Below are 24,709 nucleotides of genomic sequence, written 5' to 3' on the forward strand. Positions count from 1 at the left end.
GGTTTCCAGAATCTTGGAATTTCTTCAATCGGGTTTGGACCTCGGCTTACGCCTGGCCTCTCTGAAGGTTCATGTGTCTGCTTTGTCCGTGTGGTTTCAGCGACGGATTGCTACACTGCCAGACGTTCACACCTTTTTCCAAGGTGTTCTCAGGATCCAGCCTCCCTTCGTGCCTCCGGTGGCTCCGTGGGACTTGGCGGTGGTGCTCAAGTGGCTGACGTTTAAGACCATTTTTCTCCTGGCAATTGCTTCTGCCAGGAGGGTTTCAGAATTTGGGGCGCTTTCCTGTCGCTCCCCTTTTCTGATTTTTCGTCCGGACAGAGCGGTGCTCCGCACTCGTCCTGAGTTTTTGCCCAAAGTGGTCTCAAAGTTCCACATTAATCAGGAACTTGTTGTGCCAGCTTTTCAGTCACCTGATCTTTCCGCTGGTGAGGCTTCCTTAGATGTAGTCCGGGCACTTAGAATCTACGTGGACCGGACTGCTTCGGTTAGGAAGTCGGATTCTTTGTTTGTTCTCTTCGGTTTTCACAAGAGGGGTTGGCCTGCCAACAAGCAAACGTTAGCCCGTTGGCTTCGTTCCGTTATTTGTGAGGCTTATGCACAGGAGGGTTTACCTGTGCCAGCCTCTGTTAAGGCTCATTCCACTCGTTCTGTGGGTCCCTCTTGGGCTGCTAGACGTGGCGCCTCCGCTGTTCAGCTGTGTAAGGCGGCTACTTGGTCTTCAATTCAGACGTTTTTGAGGTTTTATGCGTTTGACACCTTCGCCTCTCAGGATGCATCCTTTGGGCGCCGGGTACTCCTTTCAGCACAGGAGCGTCCCCGCCCTTAGTTGAACTGCTTTGGGACATCCCCAAGGTCAACCCTGTGGACCCCCTATGGACCCTGAAGTAGAAAACAAGAGATATGGTAAGAACTTACCTTTGTTATCTCTGTTTCTACGAAGTCCATAGGGTCCACAGGGCCCCCGCCCTGACGCACCTGGCTTCAAATGGGCTGTGTGGCTGGTCACCGGTTTTCCGTCTCCCATTTCTGTGAGTATGGTTTCTTGTGTGTTCCAGTCTTCCTTCTCTCTGTTTAGTCTCCTCCTCCGGCCTTAGCTGCTTACCAACTGAGGTGCCTGTGGCGGGGTATAGAGGAGGACGGACCCAAGTGCATCCTGGGAGCAGCAAAGCTTTAACTGCGTGGTGCCCGTGGATCCAGATCCAGCTATACCCCAAGGTCAACCCTGTGGACCCTATGGACTTCGTAGAAACAGAGATAACAAAGGTAAGTTCTTACCATATCTCTTGTTTTTTCTGAGAGCGGGCATATGAATTGGTAGCACTTTTGGCATTATTATTGGAGAAGTCCAGATTACAGACCCTTGAATTGAAAATATTGCGAAATACCCAACATTTGAGAAACTGATGACGTTGAGGTACAATTTGTAGATTTGCAGCTTGAAGACCTGTAAGAGTAAGAAAACATTCTTCCTCTTTCCTCCTATCTGGGGGACACTGCGACTGTGGGATTAGAGAGGAGGCTGAGGAGAAGGCACTAAATAGTTAAAACTTTTGGAGCTGAAAAGTTTATAGCTATGGGGCTTTTCACATACAATTCTTGCAGCTGGCCAATGCGAAATCAGCCATATATACTGTAAAACAAAATTTTCTTTCCTCTTGTAGAGGATCACTGGAGGGTTCTCCTATGCTTCAGCCACATCTGTAGCTCACATAGTGACTTTGTGCAGGAGTTCTAACACACTGATTTCTCTGTTGAAGTGGGCATTTTTGGGTGTCTTACTTCTTGGACAACCTCTTTCGCCTCCTGTGGGCGGATTTCTTACGGTGTATACTCCTTTCCTAGGGGATAGATATTCAAATTCAGAACAGGGCCAGTACGACGAGACCATTTTCAGATCTCTCTGGTCCGGTTAACTAGTTTCTCTTAGACCTCTGACTTTGGTATCCTGGTGGTGAGGCCCATATGGCGGCTGCTTTTTGATGTATCTATGCTGGACACTAGCCAGGGTGGATTCCCATATCCGTTTTTCTTCGACAAGTCTTACCCCTCTTGCAGTTTCGGTCTCGGGTTAGCAGGAGTAGCATGTAGCCATTCCCAGGACGGCAGTTTGATTTGCAAGGGTGTCTTTGCCCTCTGTGTCTGAGGTCTGTGACTGAATGCTCACCGTACCTACCCCGGGTTTTGAACCTAAGAATCCTGCAAGGGAAATTTACATTTCTGTCCTGGTCGAACAGTATCTAGACTTCAATTTGACTGTTTGGTACTGAGTTCCTTTCCATAGCCTTGTACTACTTCCTGAGGGTTACATTCTCTTTTAGGCATAACCTCTGTCCCTAGCCCACCAGTTAGGCCATGTCATTTTCCATTGGTCTGTAGCCTGAGGGTATTTTTTTTCCATCCTTGAGGGACCATTATTTTTGCACCTTTTGGTGCTTAGCTCTTTTCACCTTTTGGTGCTAAGAGTTTTTCTCCAGGTATGGAAAATTGTACTCCCATTTTTGGGGAAACGGTAGCGTCGTTACTGTACCATTCTGTGAATGTGGATCTGCAACTCATGGTCACAGCCGTAATTCTTCTCTGCGCTTCGTTGCTACAGCCATGGTTGTAGAGGGAAGTCCATCTGGTGTTACTTTACACAGGTCAGTTCCTCTTTGTATCCATTACATTCTTTTCATTCCATTCTGTCTATTTGTTTCACATTGTGTAACCCCAAGGATCACTGCCAAACTCTGTGCTCTGGAAACAGAACCCATCGCTATGTTAAGCACCTTACCTAAAGTGGAAGATCTTGCTGCAGCCAACCCTTTGCTATGTACTTTTCATGGATGCTACCACGTGTTCTCTACTCTAAAGCTGGCCACACATTAGACCAACTTAAATACAACCATAGTTGATTGGTTGGAATGAAAATCTGGTAAGGTATGAAAGTAAATGACAATAAGCAATTTGCTCCCAAATGCCAGAAAATGGACAAAAACTGTTGTTTGAACAAATTGTTTAGATCAAACATTTAACAAACTTGTCTTGATGACCATTTTCATCTGTTTTCTGGAATTTAGGAGCAAATTGCTGACCATCAGTTACTCCCATACGTTACCAGATTTTCATTCCAACCAATCAACTAGTTGGCTGGTTGGATGAAAGTTGGTCTAGTGTGTGGCCAGCTTTACTCTCAATGATGCATCGCTGATGGACGGCAGGGATTATCCAACACCAGGATCCGGCTAAGTATAGTAGTGAAAGTATACAAACCGTACCCTACATACGTATACACTCTGGGCCTGATTCAGCTTGGATCGCAGTTGCTAATATTCACGCAATTGTCCGATTGTTGCGTACTGTGTATGCATCGCAGTGCGCAAACCGGCCACTGCTATCGGGAAGTACCGTTTGTGGGTGTTGACGGGGGTTGGGGAAACGCAGGCATGCCAGTGCGTTTGAACGCTGTTGCATGAGCGTGCATAAATTATCCACTGCGATGCCCTACGCAGCCTGAGGCCTCATAGCGTGCGTTGAAGTTAGCAATTTCTGAGTAAGGTCAGGGCTTATTCAAGTGTGCGTGAGGCTGCAATGGTACGCGATTGTAACAATGGTTTCACAGTACGGATGTGTGTAAGGTAAATATTCCTATAACAAACTTGTGGCCTTGGGGGTACCATGAAACACAATGCTGATAGTCTAGAGTGCCGTGATTGAAGGAAGTTTGGGAACCACCAAAGTAAATGAGCTTTCCTAATAGCTAGTGGCAGTAAACAAAAGTTTATAGATATAGTAATGACGCCACTGGACTCTCAATATGGGTAAATGTGTGTAGTGTCATTTATTGTGTGTCTTTTCTTTCACAGATTTCCAATGAGCGCTCCAGCAAGTGAACAGTTACCTCGTGCCATTCCTGGTAGGGGCCTAGGAAAGGAACTAGTGTCTCCAGTCCCGAGCTTAGGAAGGGAACAAGCATCTCCGGTCCCAAGCTCCACACCTTCTAAAAGACTTGGTCCACCTACTGAATCAGTTGTGGCTAAAGAGGAAAACAGGTGAGAGATCTATAGGACCAAAGGGATATTTCATCCTCTAATCACGTTCAGAACATGCAAAAAAGACTACTATTGTCAATATGCAGTAATTAATGCAGTTGTTTGTAAATAACAACCAGTCACAGTCTCTTCATGGATATTCGTATTATTGGGTGCTATTACTATATAGCATAAGAGAGAGTGGGGATCTACTAAAGATTGATCGATCTTTTTCCTCCACTAGTGGGCACAGGGATGACAATGGTATAGCCTGGAGAGGAGAGTCTGGGCACCAAATACAGATATTTCCTCATACATTAAGCCTCCTTGTGCATTAAACAGCCCTTTTAGTTTCTCCATGCCGTGGCATGACTCGGTAGAGCCGAGCGTTTTTTTCGTGTGACTTTTTACCTTCAAATGCGTTTTATTTGCACAGCGACGCAAATAGGCCGCACAAGCAGCTTCTACTGATTAAAAAGGCATGCCTATTTTCTGTGTGCAACTGCGGGTGTATCTGCATGCGAAACGATATGTTACAGTGGCACTCGCAGTCGCACACCGAAAATAGGATTGACATATCATTTTAATCAGCGGAAGTTGCTTGTGCGTCCTATTGGCATCGCTGTGAGAATAAGATGCATTTTGAAGGTAAAAAGTCGCATGAAAAGACACTCTGCGATACTGGGTAACACAGCTCTCACATGTTATGTGAAAGCAAGCCGGCTTTCCTGCCTTCTGTGTCCACTTCCAAATATACTATGTCTACTTTTCGTTCCTTTCGTCTGCAGGGCAAGGCCAGAGGTCAACCCTTTTCCTGAAACCAAGGTTCTTCTTGCAGAGGTTTCAAGCCAAGGGGTAAGCAGCCTTGGTCTACCAGACAACCTGCAACCAACCAGCGGAACAGCCTTCCACATGATGTGGCTGGCCTCCACCTGGGGGACTCCAGTGTGGCAGGCCGGCTTTTGCTTTTTTCTGAGGTTTGGAGGGAGACCACAGCAGATGCCTGGGGGACGTCATTTCACAGGGCTACTCCCTAATCTTTCAGAGGCTTCCTACAGCCTGGTTTTTTTCCACCAGCCTTCCACAACATCAAAGTAAGGCGGGAGCTATCGAGGAGATCATTCGCTTCATTTTGTCCTGGAGCTTCATCATCCTGTTCTCCCCATCTCAGAGAGGAAAGGGGTTCTCTGCCAACTTCTCTCTAGTCGAGAAGCTGGACGTCTCGTTTTCACCATCCTCAATCTGAAGCTGCTGAACAAGTTCCTCCAGATTCCCGCATGGAATCTCTGTTTACATGTGTCCATCTGGGTCAGCAACTAGTGCTTCCTCAGGTTTTCGGTGAAGGGGGATCACTACCAATTTCAGGCATTACCATTTGGGCTGTCCACGGCTCCTAGTGTGTTCATGAAGATCATGTTGGTCGTGGCAGCACACCATTGTCGCAGGGGCTCCCAGATCTTGCCTTATCTGGACGACCACCTTCTTCTCCTGGCCCAGTCTCAGGATATCCTGATATTGGAGATTCTTCAGTCACACGGTTGGATGATTAATTGGAGAAAATCCCCCTCAACTCCATTTCAGGAGGTGCTCCACTTAGGAGCTTTATTGGATTCCAAGACGCAGCATGTGTTTCGGTAGACAAGATACAGGCTTTGCAGTCCAAGATCTGCACCTTTCTTGTCCATCGTTGGGTATCCATACAGTGCTGTATGCGGATTCTGGGGTCTCTGGTTTCCACCTTCGACATGGTGGAATACGCCCAGTTCCACTTCAGCTAACACTGTGGAACAGGTCTCACCTGAACCTTAGGTCACAGACGCTCCCAGAGACATTCGTCTTTACCTCCTATGGTGGCTCCAGCTGTCACAACTAGACGGGCCATCCTTTTTGGATCCAGGACTGGGTCCTGCTCACCACCGACGCAAGTCTTCAGGAGTGTGGGGGCGGTGACATGTCATCAGACCTTTCAGAGTCGTTGGATGTCTCAAGATAGTTGACTGTCAATCAACGTACAGGCGCAATCTCTTCTCCAGGGACGTCCAGTCAAAGTACAGTCGGACAAAGTAACCGCCGTCGCCTATATCAACCATCACTGTGGCACCCGTATTTGCGGCACCATGAAAAAGGTCAGCCACATTCTCCACTGGGCACAGCGTCATCTTCTGGCTCTATTAACGGTCTTCATACTCGGAGTCCAGAATTGGAAGGCGGACTTCCTGAGCTGACAGGACGTGTACTCAGACGAGTGAGCTCTTTATCCGGACATCTTTTAGCTATTGGGTCCGCCTTTGGGGCCTTCTTCCGGGCATAGACATGATTGCGTCTCGTCACCACTATCAGTTGCCGCGATCCCAGTGCTCTCCTGGTAGAAGCTCTAGCAGTTTAGTGGAAGTTTCTACTCATATATATCTTCCCTCCAGTCTCGATGATTTCTCGGCTCCAGTTGAAGGACTCAAAGTGATCCTAGTCGCGCCAGATTGACCACGGCGGGCGTGGAATGAAGATCTTCTGGGCCTCTCCATCGACCTCAAACTGCGTCTTTCTCTGCAGCCGAATCTTCTGTCTCAGGGGCCTGACCCGTCTCGCTTTGATGGGGTGGCTCTTAAGACATCTGTCCTGAGAGCGAAGGGTTTTCCAGAAGGATCAGGCCTATTCTTCGGCGGCTCTTACTATTCATTAGTTTTTATGACTTTGACTCTTCTGCATCTTCGGACGCAGCCTTTGGGTGTTCTGTTCTCAATGCAGCTCACAAGCTTCCCCTCCCATAGGGGGATGTCTTTGGGACGTCCCATTTTCATCCCTGTGCCCCCTAGTGGAGGAAGAAGAAAAGATGATTTAAGTTATTTATCTGTTAAATCCTTTTATTCTACTCCATAGGGGGCACAAGGCACTCACCCTGACGCACCTGACTGCTGGGGTTTGCTCCTTGGTCACCAGTTTTGCATACCTGTCCTCTGTGTGTGTGTCTGTGTGATTCTGAGTGTTTGCCAGTCTTCCTTCCTTCCATTGCTGTCATAAATGTCAAAAATTAAAATTTTTCACATTTTGTGAGCATGCAAAACCTAATTTTCTCCTGCCATGATTAAGATATTTAAAAAAAAAAAAAAATTGTGTTCAGAATATAAAAGCCTTTAAATTGATATACTGCAAGGCTAGATTTAAGGAAGATCAGACTCGAGATAAAAATGGTTTAAAATATTCCAAAATGTTATGTTTATTCCTTGATGTTTTAGGATTGTCCATTTCAAATTTCAAGTTGGTATCTCAATGGAATGTAAAGTTTTTAGTAATTTTAGTTTATAGTAAGGTGATAATTTCTGGGTTTGCACTAAATTGCAGTCAAATATTTTACAAAAAAAAAGTGGTTTGTTCATAAATTGTTTTCATGAACTCTTATACCGGAAATTAAAAGCAAAATAAAACCTGATAAATTATTTAGATAATATTATAAATCATCAGGTTTAACGGATTTGATACATTTAAAATCGGGAAGAAATAGTGCTCTAATGTTGTTAGGGACATGGCCTACCACCTTTCAACTGTACATTCCCAAAACTCCGGCCTCTCATTTCTGTCAATGAGCTTGCCAGCATCCAACTCTTATGTTGCTTCGCTGTGGGTGTTTTATGTAGAGCATTCTGAATGCAAAGTAAAGAAGTCCTTGTCTTTAGCATATGGACTACTGTGAGGTCTAATCTTTGTCCAGAATTTGTGGAGTGAATACAAATTTGTGATCTGTATAAATATATAAAATTGTTTATATAAAAGATTCAATGATTCAAAAGTCCTAAAAATTGAGGGATGTTGGTCACTCACTGAGATCATTGAGAAATCTGTCAGCACTCACTAACCACAGGATGGAGAATGAGAGACCCGGAGTGAAAGCAAGATTACCAAAAATAGAAATTCTTAGCTAGGAAAGGATCAAGGGCGATCACATAGAAACCGGCCTCAGAACTGGCTAAACCCCAGATCTGAGTTGACACCTTTTTAATTTTAGCATCACCTACTTGGCAGGGAAGGTTCTCAGGGAGCTGTTACTCACATAATGCTGAACCCTGGAGCTGGACATTTCCTGGTTATCACCACCTCCAAAATGAGGACACCAGCCAAAATGGTAATATCCTCCACATATATGTAGGGTATCCTTAAATATAGCTATTTTATTTATTAAAACACCATTATGTGTTCTTGGTATCTATTTTCTATAGATAGACTGTATACTTTGTCTGTTCAGTCTTCCACATGGCTACCTGAATTCTATATAGTTGATAGTAACCTTTAGACGTCAGCATTTCTAGATAATAATAAGTTTACGGCAAAGAGGAGGATAGAATTGGGTGGTAGATGGAGCGAGAGGTTATTTTTAAAATTGGTTTGATGAGTATTTTTACATGAGTTTGGTAATGTGCCAGTTGTGAGCTACAGATTGCAGAGGTGAGGTACGGGTTGTAATGCTTTGTATAGGGAGCAGAGAGGGAATAGGATTGTGGGGTTACATTATAATATGAAATTAAACTTTTAGAACACCCACTGGATATTACCCTGTTCGTTCTTGAGAAGGAATAAAATGTTCTTTGCTGCAAGAACTGTATCTACTTAAGTTTATAATAGAAACAAAGTTATTATCCTTAGAATTAAGATACATTATTGATAGGAACTGTCATCATTGCCCACAGTCCAATTAGCCGCGAAGGGGTGAGTTGCCATTGCAATGACGTAGAAAGGCCAGCAAAGGCACTGCAACTCGCCCCCATTTGCGGTCCGGACTTGCTGTATGGGGCTCTGAACAAAAATCCATTAATCCAGAGGTACCGGAAGTGTGGCATACAGCCGCGCTTACTCTTGCAGCGAGAGAACTTGCACCTAATAGGATGGAGCCCCAATGAATATCTTGATTTTGTTAAGTGTGTGTCTGCATATCAGATATTAGATATTGTAACTTTTCTATACATTAATCTTGTTACCTCAATTCATGTGTAGCAGCACATTCCCAGATCAGCATTGATCACTAATTTGCTAAATCTACATCATTCTCTTTATGGACTCTTACTTTAGCGCCATTGTCACTTTTGTAAATTGATCAATGTATTATGTTTATGTAGTTAAAGCAAAATTTCTAATTTCTTCTTTAGGGTCCACAGGAACTACTTTGGGGTATGTACTTGGTGTGATCCATTGCACCAAACAGCTTTCAAGCTCCCAGCATGCATAGGGACTCCTCCTTATATACCCAGCCACAGTCATTCAGTTTTTTTTGTTTGGTGCGTGGCAAGTGTCCAGACTCACGTTATAACCTCGGCACTGTTTAGCTAGCGGCTTTGCTGGGGTTTGGACTGCGATTGGATTCACGAAGATGGTAAGGTAAGGTGATTCCTCGTTGCGGGGAATTGTGCTGTGCAGTCCAGGTCTCTGGTGTAGTAGACGCATCGGAGGCTGTTGCGGGTGAAGGACTCGTCTGTGTGTCCTCTCTAAGGCGCACGGGGCCATATCGTCTGTCGCCTGGGATGGGTAGTAAACGCACTAGTGAACACTAGTATGCGTCTGCTACTATGAGGCCAGCGTACCCGTGCCGTCAAAATCGCAGTTTAAAGGAGATAGGCTCACCCCCAGCCGCTCTTCCCCCAACCCAGATGCAACTTCCGGTGAGGATTCCTGCGTCTGGTTTGCTGCTTCTGACCACCTCGTGTGTGAGACGCTCACCTCCCGCTTTGGGTGCACCGCTGAAAGCTGCTCGTCTCAGAGGTTTGGTTTTGTCTCCCTATATACCTCTCCCCTGGGTCAGGTATATAGCACTCTATATCCTACCAATACCCCTGTGGGGCTGGTCAGTTGATTTAGAGTCCATTTGCATTTGAATATAAATATATGCATTGTATGTGACTTTAATGCTAGCTGCTGTGTTTATACTGCCTTTTTCCAAACTGTCAGATATATCTATCACTCTGTTTCTACTCATCCCTCTGAAAAGGTGTGTGGGGCTTTTCACCAATGTGAAGAGGGTCACATTGCATTTATACCTTATACCTGTTATACATTGCTATGTCTAAAGGTAAAGGGGAGAAGGACGAGGCCCCGGCGCTGATGTCATGTAATTCCTGTTTGGCAGGCCTGTCAGAGCAGGATTTTGTGCAACATGGCTTCTGTAGTGTCAGTTGTAAACATCCAACTTTCCTTTAGGGTACACGTGCACCGGCACAAGTACCACCCTGGGTGGCCTCTTGGTCTCTGGTTTTGTCACATTTAGTGGACAGGGCTGCAGCATCACAAGCTTCTGCTACGGTACTGCCACCTACTATGGGGTATCGCCAGCATTTGCATCCTTCTATGTATATGTCCCCCATGAATCCCTTTTGGTTTGATACTTTTGCTCACTATAGTCAGAGTATGCTGCCGACTACAGCCCCTCAGCAGGTAATGCAGGCAAATAGACCAGTGGCGGTAAAGCAGGGACATTCAGTCGTTGCCTCAGGATTCTGATTCGACCTCCTCATCGCACTCTGATACTCAGAGCTCTGATTCTTATTCTGTTGAGGAAGACCATCAATTCTCTGTGGATGTCACCTTTCTGGTGAGAGCGGTTAGATCTGTCCCGAGTATAGAGGAAGAGGATGTTCTGCCGAAATTTAAGACTCCTGACTTTAGGTGTCAGAAGGTGGCTAAAGATTATTTCCCTCAGTGTGAGCAACTGACGAATCTCATGTCTAAAGCATGAGGAACGCCAAATAAACATTTCCATGCTACAAGGAATTTAACTTCTAGGTACCCATTTTCACTTGGTGAATGTAACAAATGGGAAGTTCCTCCAATAGTAGATGCTCATTTAACTAGATTGATCAGGAGCTCTACATTACACATTCCTTCCGCAACCTCACTAAAGGAAGTTACAGATCGAAAACTTGATAATTATTTTTGAAATAAGGGTTTTCATTATCTGGAGCTATTACCAGACCAGCTATGGCTGTGGCCTGGGTAGCCAAGGCTATGGAAGAATGGACGACATCTCTGGAAGATAGAATGCCTGATGCTACCAGAGAACAGCTGTCCTATCTCTGTCAGATGCGAGAGGCAGCTGTTTATGTTAGGGAAGCGGTTATTGATGCAGGTATCCTGGCTTCTAGGGTGTCGGCAACTTTGGTTGCAGCACGAAGAACCCTTTGGCTAAAAACCTGGAAGGCGGATACAGGGTCCAAGAAGGCTCTGGAATCTTTGCCTTTTGTTGGGAAAGTACTGTTCGGACCAGAACTGGATGACATAGTGGCTTCTCTGGCAACATCTACATCTGCTGGGTAGCCATCTACGACTACCCCTAAGAATAGGCAGTCGTCAGTTCGGTCCTTTTGCCCGCAGGGAAGGGCAAAAGGACAGTCTTCCTCTAGACTAGATAATTCCCGCAAGAAATTGCAGACCAAGAAGTTTTGTCAACCAGACATCCAGCCTCCAAGCTGGATGGTAAATCCGCTGCCTGATGGGGCGGGCCTCCCCCTGGGGGTCTCAGGGTTGGAGGCCGACTTCTACAGTTTTCTCATGCCTGGCAGACAACTACGGATGCTTGGGTTCGAGAGGTGGTCTCTCAGGGATACACCCTCCCGTTCCTGCGGCATCCCCCTCAGAGGTTGATTGGTACAACTCTTCCTTCGGACCTGGTCAGGGCCTTTGTCTTCCGGGAGGCTATTGGTGCTCTTCTGACGTCAGGAGTTATAATCCTCGTTCTTGTGACGCAACAGGGAACGGGTTATTATTCAAATTTGTTTTTGATCCAGAAACCAAATGGGTCGCATCGTCCTATTCTGAATCTGAAATCTCTCAATAAATTCATCCATGTGCCCAAGTTCCGTATGGAAACCCTAAGGTCAATTATGTTGGCGATGGATCCTGGAGATTTCATGGTCTCTCTGGACATACAGGATGCGTATCTGCATGTTCCTATTGCACGATTACACCAGGAGTTTCCAAGGTTTGCTGTAGGTCAGCAACATTACCAATTTCAGGCTCTACCCTTCGGTCTGTTTACAGCCCCTCGGGTATTTACCAAGATCATGATGGCTTAACTCAAACCACAAGGAGACAGGATTCTGCCATATTTGGACAACCTCCTGATATTGGCACAATCTCAGAAGGTGTTACAACGTCATCTCCAAATAACCTTTATCTGTTTACAAGAGCACGGCTGGATAATCAATTGGAAAAAATCTTCTTGTTCTCCAACTCAGCAGATGGTGCACTTGGGGGTGCTGCTGGATTCCCTGGAGCAAATGATTCTTCTACCAGTGAACAAGATTGCAGCCCTACAATCTCGAGTTCGCAGTCTGCTCTGCAAGTAGAAAGTGTCAGTTCACTTAGCGATGCAAGTACTGGGCTCCATGGTATCCACCTTCGACATGGTGGCTTATGCCCAGTTCCATTCCAGGTCCCTGCAACAATGGATTCTATCTCATTGGGATGGTCAGTATAATCTGATCCGCATCTCGCCAGAGGTTCGTCTCTCTTTTGTATGGTGGCTGCAGACGACTTATTTATACAGGGGTCGCCCATTCTGGGTCCCAGATTGGGTACTCCTCACACCTTTCAAGGAAGGTGGACAGCTCAGGAAAGTCACCTACCGATAAATATTTTGGAGCTTCGTGCATTGCACAGAGCGCTTTTTCTGGCGCAGGACATCCTTCAAAGCAGGCCTGTCCGCATTCAGTCAGACAACGAGACCGCAGATGTCCTACATCAACCATCAGGGAGGCATACGAAGTCCGGCAGCCATGAATGAAGTGGCGAACATTCTGCGGTGGGCAGAATGCCATTTTCCAGCAATCTCTGCATTATTTATCCCAGGAGTCCTCAACTGGGAAGCGGACTTCCTAAGTCGTCAGGACATGCACGCTGGAGAATGGGCTCTTCATCCAGACGTCTTTCAACTCCTGGTGGACAAGTAGACCTCATGGCGTCACGTCACAACCACAAGGTCCCCAGGTACGGGTCCAGAACAAGGGACCCCTCAGCCTCCTTCATGGACATGCTGGCGGTGAGGTGGGACTTCAGGTTGGCATACCTGTTTCCTCCAATCTCCCTCCTCCCAAGGACCGTCAGGAAGTTCAAGCAGGAAGGCGGCAGGATGATACTAATAGCTCCTGTCTGGCCCAGGAGACATTGGTTCACTGATCTGATTTGTCTATCCTTAGACAGTCCACTTCCACTGTTTCTACGACCCGATTTACTAGTGCAGGGTCCCTGCCAATATCCAATCTATCTCGGCTGGCTTTGACGGCATGGCTCTTGAGTCTTCTGTCTTATGGGCCAAAGGTTTCTCTACTTCTGTGATCCAAATGATGATTAGGGCAAGGAAGCCTGTTTCCACCCGCATCTATCACAGGATTTGGCATTCTTTTTTTCTGTGGTGTTCCCAGAGAAAATATGACCCTAGGGTTTTCAGAGTCTCCCGAGTTCTTTCTTTTCTTCAAGCCGGACTAGACTTAAGTCTTCGTCTGGTTACCTTGAGAGTTCAAGTTTCTGCATTGTCAGTTTGGTTCCAACGCAGAATTACCACTCTGCCAGATGTTAGAACATATTTGCAGGGGATTCTCCGTCTGCAACCGCTGTTTGTCCCTCCAGTGGCACCGTGGGATTTATCTTTGGTTCTCAGGGCGTTGCAAGCGTCTCCCTTTGAACCCTTGGATAAGGTGGTCCTTAGATGGTTGACAGCGAAGACGTTTTTTCTCCTCGCGATTTCCTCATTTCTAATTTGGCAGCACTGTCATGTCGCTCCCCATATTTGATTTTTTATTAAAATAGAGCTGTCCTCTGTAGTAGAGCGGGTTACCTTCCAAAGGTGGTATCCCGTTTTCATATGAATGAGGAAATTGTAGGCCCGGCCTTTTAAGTCTTCAGACCTTTCTAAGGGTGAAACTTCCCTGGATGTGGTTCGAGCCCTGCGTATCAACGTAGATCGTACCAACTCCATTAGGAAATCAGATGCGCTCTTTTTGTTATATGGGTTTCACAAACGAGGCTGGCCAGCTAACAAACAGACTTTAGCTCGCTGGCTGTGTATGACTATTTCTCAGATCTATACACAGGCAGCTTTTAAGACATATCAGGGTCTCTGCTTGATGGGAAAAAATAGCCGAAAAAGGAAATCTTTACCAACATATCTGTGCCTTATTATTGTGTCACTCCTATCTCTCTACAAATCTAGCAGCGGCATGATGGTGCTATTACAAATACCTTTTCACAACTATATTTCCCTTTCCCCCTTACCATCACTTGGTGAAGAGGGTGAATAAATAAAATATTTCCAGGCACAGCTCTGCTTCGAACGTCAATCAAGTTTTACAATTCACATGTCTGTACCCAGCCTATAGTCAAATAGCAGTTACAGCGCACTCCCCTTAGAATGAATGAACAATTACATTTAGGAACAGATAAATCTGCTGGTTTAACAGCAGCTCTTCCTTTGTCTCCCATTTGGACAGTCTTATCCCACGCACTGGTGAAGCTGTATTGGACACCTCGCCCCATATCACTCCTGATACTTGCCTGCCCTCTGACATTTGTTTTTAACTTTGCAGTGCCTCATTACCTGCACTTCCTATTTAATAGGGATTGTGAATATGCTCTGTTGTATTTATTATAACTAACTCTTGCTCTAAATCTAGAGGAGTGTAAGTTTATAGGCGCACTCATAGACTGCTTTTTCAGAGTAATTCCTTTATAGACTTTTAACACCATCACTACCATTTTTTGGGGACTGTGAGTATGACTTCTCTGTACTATCTAGTCTGTTTGCACAAGTCAAATTCATGGCAAGTCTTTCTCCAGTGAGTATCCACCTCGCACTGGGGCTGCGCCAATAGTGATAATCCGTTTTGGCTGTTCCTGTTGCAGATCCAAGATTCAAACCGAGGGCCTGATTCAGAGATGGACAGATTTGCAGAGCCGCACACAAGCGGCAGTGCAAATCAGTCTATCTCCGATGCAAATAGAGAAGGAGGTGACAGACACCTCCCAGTGCACGAATACGCAGGCCAGGAATCTGCATTCACCAACGCAAACCGTGGACTCATGCAAAACGGAGTTGAACATGCCCCCGTTTCCGAGAACGGGGACCAGATTCTGCAGCATGTCAATAATGCTGATGCTTGGGTAGTCTGCGAGCGAGAACGCAGGACCCGTTCTGCACATGCGCAGATTGTGTCCTGCGCAGGCGCACACCCCTAAACATCGGAGATGTGCGTTTATCCTCGGATGAACGTACATCTCTGAATCAGGCCCTAACTCTCCTTATGCAATCTGTCTTGGCACACATCCAGAATTTTTCTCCACTTCATGACCTCCAGGGGGAAGAGAAGAAGAGGAGTGAAGATACCACAACGCCTACACCATGTCCGTTGTTAATGATATGCCCAGACCCTGTGTCATAAACGTCTGAACAGCCAACCAAAACTCCTGTACTTTAGCACAGGATCACATGCAATGCAGTAGGTCCGCTTCAGGCTGAGAGCACTTGAAGAGGCACCGGTCAGACATGTGAAGTAGCATGAAGTGCATCTCAGCATACAATGAGGAAACCAGTTGCCTGTGCAGCTGTATACAAGATCTAATAACATCCTGTAGGTCTACATTGTGCCATATGGCCATACCACTTTGCAATCTAGTTAAATCCAATTGACACCTAGTATGTGCATAGATCAAAGAGGTGAGGCGTGGTCCCATTATTCTATGACGTAAAGCACCATCGATTGTACAGATATTTCTCTTTCATCCACTAGGGGACACTGGAGGCTTCATGACAGTGGGGTATAGACGTGTGCTAAGTGGGAACTGGCACTTTAAATAAAAAAAAAAAGTGACTAGCTCCTCCCCCTCTATACCCCCCTCCAAGCTCAGTCTTATTTTGTGCCCGAGGGGAGCTAGTAGTGTTATACATTTCTCCTAAGGGTTATGTTTTTAGTTTTATAGTAGCGCTGAAGAAATTAATGAAAGAGGACAGGCAGCGGCTGCCACTGCCTTTCTGCATCGTTGCAGCTGCCGGGGGGACCCACTCGCAACTGCTCGCAGTTCGCCTGGAGTCCCCGACTACAGAGACCATTGTCTCTACAAAGGACGTTCTGCATGCCGCTGCGTGCAGCGCGCATTGAGGCTATTCATTAGTTAAACCGCCACCGGCAGCGTAGGCAGTTACGCGAGTATAACCTGACTGGCAATGTAGTCAGATTAATTGGCGGTGTTTCTCTTTCATCCACTAGGGGACACTGGAGGTGCTTATGCTGGGGTATAGAGGCGTGGATAGCTGGAGCTGGCATTTTAAATAATCTAGAAGTGTGAAGCTCCTCCCCCTCTATTCCCCAGCAGCCCTCAGTTTAGAAAATGTGCCTCATGGAGCTGTCACAATCTGCTGTGCTCCAGCATTACATTTCATTTTTATTTTAATTTAGGTTCGTTTTTTTTACTACATCTCTCTAAAGGTGGGGTCCGGGTACCTGGCGCCCTGTTCTTATTAGTGCATGAAGGAGTGCACAGTGCTTATCCTAAAAGCAACTGACAGCTCCTTATCGCCACAGCACATTTCTACACAGTGACAAGGTCACAAGAGGAAAAAGTGCTGAGCTGAACGAGAGAAGAGACCTCTGAGGGAGCGCAGTGAGTACACTCAGCTGCGCATCCCCCGTCTCCCGCCCTGCTTCCCGACGCTGGTTTAGAGCAGCGCTACAGCGCTGCTTTCTATCTACTAAGTCTCCCCTCTCCCCGCTAGTTTAGAACATCGCGGGCTGTAGAGGGGCTGACAGGTGCTGCAGCCAGCGATACACAGACTCCCCTCTCCCCGCTAGTAGAGCGGCAAGTAGCGGGGCAGTCAGAGGGGGAAGTTCATATATGGCCAGCGTTAAGCAGCCATACTGCATGCCTCAGGAGGAGGAAGGGGGCGGAGTCTAATGAGCGGGCTCTCTCTATACACGGCAAGCGGCTGTTACAACAGCGTGGCTGCCGTTTCTAACACACTACCTGCATCTCTCCACATTACAGGAGAGTGCAGAAGCCACACAGTGTGGGCAGAAGGATGATCTCCTGGCACACACCCCTTCTACAGGATCCTTTCCAAAAGGGTCTGTGAAGATAACACTGGGGTGTACAAGGTCCAGGGAATCTGAATTATTGGGAGGGAGTGGTGTGAACCTCCTCCTCTGTTTCCCACTAGCCTTCTGTCTCTGTGCTAATTTTGTTTGAGTGGCTGTGTGTGTATACCAATTATCAGAAAATGTTTGCTTGTTCTAAATGTAACAACAAACTAAGCCAATTGCTGTTGACACCACGCTATGTGATGCTTGTTTAGTAACACAAGGGGCAACACAGATGGTGTAATGGTTAGCATTGCTGCCTCACAGCGCTGAGGTCATGGGTCCCACTTCGGCCCTTGGGTGTGAAGTTTGTATATTCTCACTGTGCTTGCGTGGGTTTCCTCCGGGTGTTCCGGTTTCCTCCCACTATATATACCATCATAAACCTCTGTGGCTATTACTGTATCGCCTACTCCTCCATGGGCCGCTGACATGGCAGGAGTTATGACGGCTGTAACGTCAGAAATGACGGCTAATAGGAGGGTTAACCAAATATCTGGACTGGTACAGATTATGTGTACCGCTCCTGCATTGTCCTCCACTGCCTATCATAAGCCTGCACTGAGCGTCCTCTGCCGACTGTCCTCCAGTCGTACGAGGAACCCCTCGCAGCTCCGTGCTGCCGGATTTAGAATCTGTCACTCGGGGTGGAGCCTTAAAATTCTAGCTGTCAGGCAGATCCTTAATCTACCTGAGGAAGTAGTTCCTGCAGCTCACACAACCGCTTCTAGACAAGCTCTCTGTGGCCTGGAAACAACTGGCTAAGCGGTTCCAAATCCACATAGTTTCCCTTCTGACTATCCATTTCCATTATCCATGATGGAACAGTGGAAAACACCTCCTCCAGTAGATGCATTTGTTTTTTTAAGGAAACAACGATTCCTTTGCCGGGCCACTCACGTAACCAGCGATGTGATTGGTTATAGTCTTGTGGCTGCCTTTAGGCTGATTGCTGGACAAGTCGCAGCACTTCCTGCATCAGTCAGTAAAGGTTTGCAGCGTTTTGACATAGTTGTAAGTGTGGCTGTTTTTCTGCTGCCTACTGATCATATAATACTACTGTGGCTCTCCAACTCTTCTGCTCGCGAGTTGGAATAAACACCGCGATCCATTTACAGCAGCAGGAGCCCAATTTAGGCCTACGCTTGTTAGCGCCTGGGTTAACAATGCTGTAATTGCTGGGTGGACCAGTTGATTATGGGCTTGGATACTTCCAGAGCAGAGTTACGATTACTAGCAGAACTCTCCGTGAGTCAGCAGTTTACATGATATCAGTCAGATCAGTGCTCGTATGTCCGCTTCTGCTGTTTCTGCCCGCAGAGTTCTCTGCTTGCTCTCTTGGCAAGCGGATGCAGACTCCAAACGGGCTGTTGAGAGTCTACGGTTCACAGGTGATATGCCTTTTAGTCCAGAACTGGAAAAATGGATATCCCAAGCCACTGGGGGTAAGTCTTCTTTCCTTCCTTAGAATGCTCCGCCACCCAGGAGGACTTACACTGGTCCCTTATTTCATTCCTTTCATGCATCCCTTTCGTTAAAGGGCCAGAGGTACCCCCTCGCACATTAGGGGTGGCCGAGGTAGAGGTCGCCCACATACAGTTACACATCGACAGGATCAAAGACGAGTCGACCAACAGGTGGCTGACTGTCTCCCATCCCACCTCTCTCCTACGATGGGACCTTGCTTACAGACTTTTCAAAAGCTTGGAACCAGACTAGATCCGTGGATTCGCAAGCTACTTTCCGTGCGGTTCCGAATAGATTTTGAGGTTTCCACTCCACATCGGTTCTTCTCTACGAGTCTGCCGGTGTCCACGGACAAGGCCCCTGTTAAACCTAAAGTCTTCAAACAGTATCTGAAGCTGTATCGTTTCACTATGGAGTCACTTCAGTCTGTCATTGCAAGCTTCGAACCGGCAGAGTTCCTCATTTCTCTGTATATAAAGGATGTGCATCACCATGTCCCAAATTGGGAACCGCATCAGGCTTTACTGCATTTTGCAATTTTGCAAACTCACGATCAGTTTCGAGCGTTGCCGTTCAGGTTATCCTCAGCTGTTTTCACTAAAATTATGTCTGTCATGACGATCAGTTAATCAAGGCTCCATCGGACCACTTCTCTTGGACCATGCCTCACTGACATAATCAATTTCAAGAAACCCAATCCGAGTCCGTCCCAAAGACTCCAGTTCTGGGGATGATCCTAGATACGGCATTACAGAGGTTTTTCCTTTTGGAAGACTTGGCATCCGGCTGCTCTTTCAGCTAGCCTCAGACCAAGGAGGGTGTCCTTGCTTCTTGGACTTCTTCTCTTGGGGAAGATGGTAGCTGCTTTCAAGGCACTACAATTCGGACGATTCCACTCCCGAGTGTTCCAGCTGGCCCTGCTAACATAGGGATCAGGGTCTCACCTGCATCTAAATCAACTGATCCATTTGGCCCCGGCAACCAGGGTGGCACTCCTCTGGTGGATACGACAGACGCCAGCCTCCGAGGATGGTGAACTATGGTCCTCGACTATCACTCTCATCGGTGGTCCCTACAGAAAAGACGGTGGCCCATAAATGTGTTGGAACTCGGAGCAGTTTCCCATGCTTGACTAGAAGCAGCGCAGTTTCTAAGGTCTCGTCTGGTACGAGTTCTGTCAGATAACGCGACGGCTGTCGCTTACATTAACCGCCGGGCCGGCACTCGAAGTCGCGTGGCCATGTGAGAAGTATCTCAGATTTTCTAGTGGGCCGAGTGTCAGTCAGTAATCCTGTCGGCAGTATTCATCCTGGGAGTGGACAACTGGGAAGCAGATTACCTAAATCACCAGGATATCCATCCTGGGGAATGGAAGCTTCACCCACACGTGTTTCACGCACTGGGGTCGTCCTCAGGCGGACCTCATAGCATCTCGATTAAACATAAGTGACCAAGATACGTGTCAAGAACTCTGGATCCGCAGGCAGAGGCTGTAGACGCCCTAACAGTTCCATGGACGGACTACATGGTTTACCTGTTTCCTCCGATACTACTAATTCCTTGTCTACTAAATCGAATAAAACACTAGTCGGCCTTAGTCATTCTCGTGGCACCAAACTGTCCTTGGAGGAGTTGGTTCTTCGTTCCTTCTTGGCAGTCGATCCGGGTTACTTCCTCTTCATCCGGACCTTCTGCAGCAGGGTCCTTTAGTTCACCCCAACTTAGCACAACTGCGTGGAACGGGGTGGTTCTTGAATCCGATATCTTAGATGGAAGGGCATCCCAGACTCGGTTATTCCCACCATGCTTCGCTCCAGGAAACTGGTTTCGGATGCGCATTATCATTGCATCTGGCGCTCTTCTATCATATGGTGTTACAGTCGGGGCCTTCCGTCAAGGGTGTTTCGTTATCCCGTTTTTCTTCTGCTCTTTCTTTTTTATTTCAACGCAGGTTGGCCCTCCTACCTGCGACGCAGATTTTCTTCAGGGGGTGTTGCGGGTGCAGCCACCCTTTGTACCACCTATGGCTCTTTAAGTCTTATACTTGGTACTTTTGTTTCTTCAGTTTTCCATGAACCTCCCAAGAGGTTGATATTAAGTATTTGTCTTGGAAGACGGTCCTCCTCCGGGCTTTGGCTACGGCTCGTAGGGGTTTGAATTGGGGGCTCTGTTTTATAAGCCTTGTGTTTCATGATGATAGGGCGGGGCTCAGGACGCAAGCTACTTTCCTTCCTATGGTTGTGTCTGTTTTCTACATAAATCAGCCTATTGTGGTACCTTCTTTGGTAGGGGACTCCGGTATTTCTTCTACCCTGGATGTGGTTATAGCTCTCCACCTCTATGTTGCTTGGATGGTGTCCTTACGCGAGCCTGAGGTTTTTTTTATCCTTTTATAAGGCTGTTCGGAAGGGTTGGCCAGCGTCCAAACAGGGTTGGCATGTTGGCTTAGACTGACAATCTGTCAAGCTCATGTCAGCAATGATCGTCAGTCTCCTATGTCCGTGTCGGCTCATTCCACATGTTCTGTGGGTACGTCGTGGGCGGCACGTAGGGGTGCCTCTACTTTACTATTGTGCCGTGCGCCCACTTGGTCTTCGGTGCTCACTTTTGTGAAGTTTTATAGAATTGATACATTTGCGGCTTCAGCATCATGTTTTGCCGCCTTGTACTGCAGGTTCCTCATAGCGCTCTCGCCCCGTGGGGAAAACTTTGGGACGTCCCCAGCGTAAGCACCTCCAGTGTCCCCTAGTGGATGAAAGAGAAAATAGGATTTTGGTACTTACCGGTAAATCCTTTTCTCTGATTCCACAAGGGACACTGGACGCCCACCTCAGCGCTCTTTGCCTGCCTGTTCAGTTTGTTCCATATGTTGGATGGTTTTGTTGTTGTGTGATATCCTCTTCCTTTTCACTCCGGTTGTTCTCCATCTCCTCTCGGTCTTCATTTTCTAAACTGAGGGCTGGTGGGGAATAGAGGGGGAGGAGCTTCACACTTCTAGATTATTTAAAGTGCCAGCTCCAGCTATCCACTACACTATACCCCACCGTAAGCACCTCCAGTGTCCCCTGTGTACCAAAATCCTCTTTTTATAGCAGCAGGCTGCTCTGTGTAGCAGGGCAGCCATGCGGCATCATTCTCTGTGTGAGGTCTCCCTCACACAGCGTGCTTCACAGTTCAGGTTAAGCGCTATAGCGGGGAGGAGCCTAACTCCGGAGTCCTGACCCTTCCTCCCAGCGGCCTCAGCACTTCTCTGAAACGTGCTGGCGGCCATTACATGGAGGACACTGACTGACTGCTGCAATAAGAAAAAAGTTGCTGCATGAGACTTATAGCCTGACCTTAAACTGTAAGTGAACAGTGAGGTTTAGGCTTGTCAGAGAGCATTTATGGCAGATAGTAACTACGTTCACTACAGTGGTTGCTTGTTATTAATGCCTAGCAGTTTTTTAGCACTGCTAGGAGCGCTATTAGTGCAAGCGTGATACTCCTTATCTAAGCCCTTCTCTCCTGCCTCTAAACCTATCTCAGTCTCTACCTGTCCTTTCTACTTCAGGGTCCATAGGGGGTCCACAGGGTTGACCTTGGGGTACAGCTGGATCTGGATCCACGGGCACCACGCAGTTAAAGCTTTAGCTGCTCCCAGGATGCCCTTTGGTCCATCCTCCTCTATACCCCGCCCCCGAGCCACAGGCACCTCAGTTTGAGTTGGTGCTTGGCCGGAGTCGGGTCACCCCGCGCAGGGGGGCTGCAGGAGCAGCCCCCAAAGCTTTTTAATTTAAAAGAAAAGAAAAAAGAGCCTGTTAGTTTTTTATTTTTAACAGGGGCTCTTCAGCTGCCGCTCTTACTCCCCGCTGGCGCCGCGACGCCAGTATCGCACTGGGGTTCGCAGCGGGAGGCCAGAGTCCATACTAGTCGGACTCTGGGGACCTCCCTGGACTGGTTCCGGAGTCGCCGGGGAGAAGGTAAGCCGCGAGTCGCCGATTAGCGGCGGCTCGCGGGTCTTACTCTAAATGCAGTCCTTTGCCCCCGGTTCTAGGGGACAGACCGGGGGCTGCTAGCGGTGGCTCCCCCTCCATCGGAGGAATACCCCGTTAGTCCACTAGACCACCAGGGTTATTTAGCGGCAAGCGGGATGCCGGCAACCCGGGGGTTAATAGCTTGCCAGGGGAGGAAGCCTTCCCTGTTTAGCGGCTCCTCCCCTCAGCTCAGCGTGCCTTTCAGCACGTAGTCTGGCGTCGCTGAGCTGCAGTTACTCGGCCACTCCTCTGAGGTCTCTGTGGGCCATTTTCTCTGTGGCAGGGCAGATCTCTCAGGGAGCACGCGGACCGGTCCCTCTGTGTACCTCTCTCCCGATCAAGGACAGTGTACACAGCGCTATAGCCCTCCCAGACACTGAATCTGGGAGGTTGATTGTAGTGGAAAGGTGCAGTGAGTATATCTTCTCTGCATGGTATGTGACTTTTGCTAGTGCTTATTTGTCTGTGCTTATTTCTACTTACTGTCAGCTTATACCTATCCCTTTACTTCTACAAGCCCTACAGGTGTGTGGGGGAGGGGCGTTTCTACAGACATCACCTATATAAATCACATATTTGTGAGGTCCTTTACATACAGTTGTGTGCTACACAGTACCATATTGTGGGCTGTTGTTCAGCACACTGGTGAGTGCGCTTGATGCTGCTGTGTTGCCAGATATATTTATTTGTATAATATATTTTGTCATGTCTGACAAGGAGATTGAGCACTCCGTGGCTCCGGTGTTGGTCTCCTGCGGACGCTGTTCTGCATGAGTAGATGGGGGGATTTGTCACAGGATGGCCTGTGTAGACGGTGCCATGTGGTTCCTGGCCCATCAAAACCTCCTATGACGCAGGAACCACCATGGGCGATGTTTTCTCAGGTGCTGGTGTCTATTGCGGACCATCCGTCGGTCCCGACTGCTGTCCCAGCCGGCCGTCCCTCATTCCCCGGGTGTCCCGCAATTATTGCGGAGCCCCCCCCCCCCGGGTCTCAGTCTGTTGGTCCTTATGCTTGGTTACCTATGTATATACAGGCTTCCCCTGTGACGCAGCAGTCTGTGGTGTCCTTCCAGGCCCCTGTGGCGGCTTCTCCACCCTGGGTGGATGTGCTCTCCAACTCAGTACAAAATTTGGCGGCCGCGTCTTCGGCTTTTCAGTCAATGTTGCAGACTGACATGCCTTCTAGGGCGTCAAAACGCACACTAATGGCGCAGGCGGCGCATTTATCGGACTCCTAGGGGTCCTCAGATGATGGGGAGGTTCATGTTGACACTGACTCGGACACATCGGTCCAGGAGGTGGATACCAAGTCGTCCATTAATGTGCGAGCACTGGTTAGGGCAGTGCGAGCCATTCTCTTAATAGAGGATGAGGCACCTGCTCCTAAGTCGAAGTATCCTAGTTTAAAAAAACTAAGGTGGCTTCTGCTGTGTTTCCCCTGTCTGATCAGTTGATGGATCATATGGCGGTGGCTTGGCAGGCGCCCAGTAAGAGATTCCTACCACAGAAGCGGTTGGCTTCTAATTACCCTTTTCCCGAGGCACATTGTAAAAAATGGGAAACTCCACCGGCAGTGGATTCCCATGTCACCCGTTTAATATGGAACGCTACTTTGCCATTACCGTCTGTATCCTCGCTGAAGGATCCCACGGATAGAAAAGTTGAGACTTGCTTAAAGTCCATTTACTCCCTCTCAGGGGCAGTGGCCCGACCGTCCATGGCCATCTCCTGGGTGGCCAAGGCCATTGAGGGTTGGGCCAACGCATTAGAGGATACCTTTCCGGACGATGCTCCGGATGTCCAGAGGGGGTGTTAGGACAGATGAGACGCTGCTTCCTACATTGGAGAAGCCTCTTTGGATGCTAGTCTGCTGACCTCTCGAGTATCGGCTGCAGCAGTGTCTGCCCGCCGCTCCTTTTGGCTGAGGTTCTGGAGAGCGGACTCCGATTCATAGAAAGGCCTGGAGGACTTACCTTTCAATGGAGAATTGCTATTTGGTCCGGACTTGGACAAAATAGTGGCTACCCTGGCTAAATCCAAGTCAGCTTTCCTCCCTTCAGCAGCAACGCCTGCCAAGGTCCGGAGCTCGGCCTTTCGTTCCTTTCGG

At 47.7% G+C, this 24,709-nt stretch overlaps 1 protein-coding gene across 3 annotated transcripts in view; it reads left to right on the plus strand.

Moving 5' to 3' along the window:
• The window catches only part of PIWIL2 (piwi like RNA-mediated gene silencing 2), a 348,242-nt gene that overhangs the window by 97,305 nt on the left and 226,228 nt on the right, over positions 1–24,709 (plus strand). For all 3 annotated transcript variants that reach the window (XM_088443404.1, XM_088443405.1, XM_088443403.1), the window contains exon 5: positions 3,849–4,034. In XM_088443404.1, coding sequence (XP_088299530.1) covers positions 3,849–4,034 — 186 coding nt within the window. The remainder of the gene's footprint in view (positions 1–3,848; positions 4,035–24,709) is intronic.

Source organism: Taudactylus pleione, unplaced genomic scaffold (genome assembly GCF_031769625.1).
Source record: "Taudactylus pleione unplaced genomic scaffold, aTauple2 ptg000329l, whole genome shotgun sequence".
Classification (NCBI taxonomy): domain Eukaryota; kingdom Metazoa; phylum Chordata; class Amphibia; order Anura; family Myobatrachidae; genus Taudactylus; species Taudactylus pleione.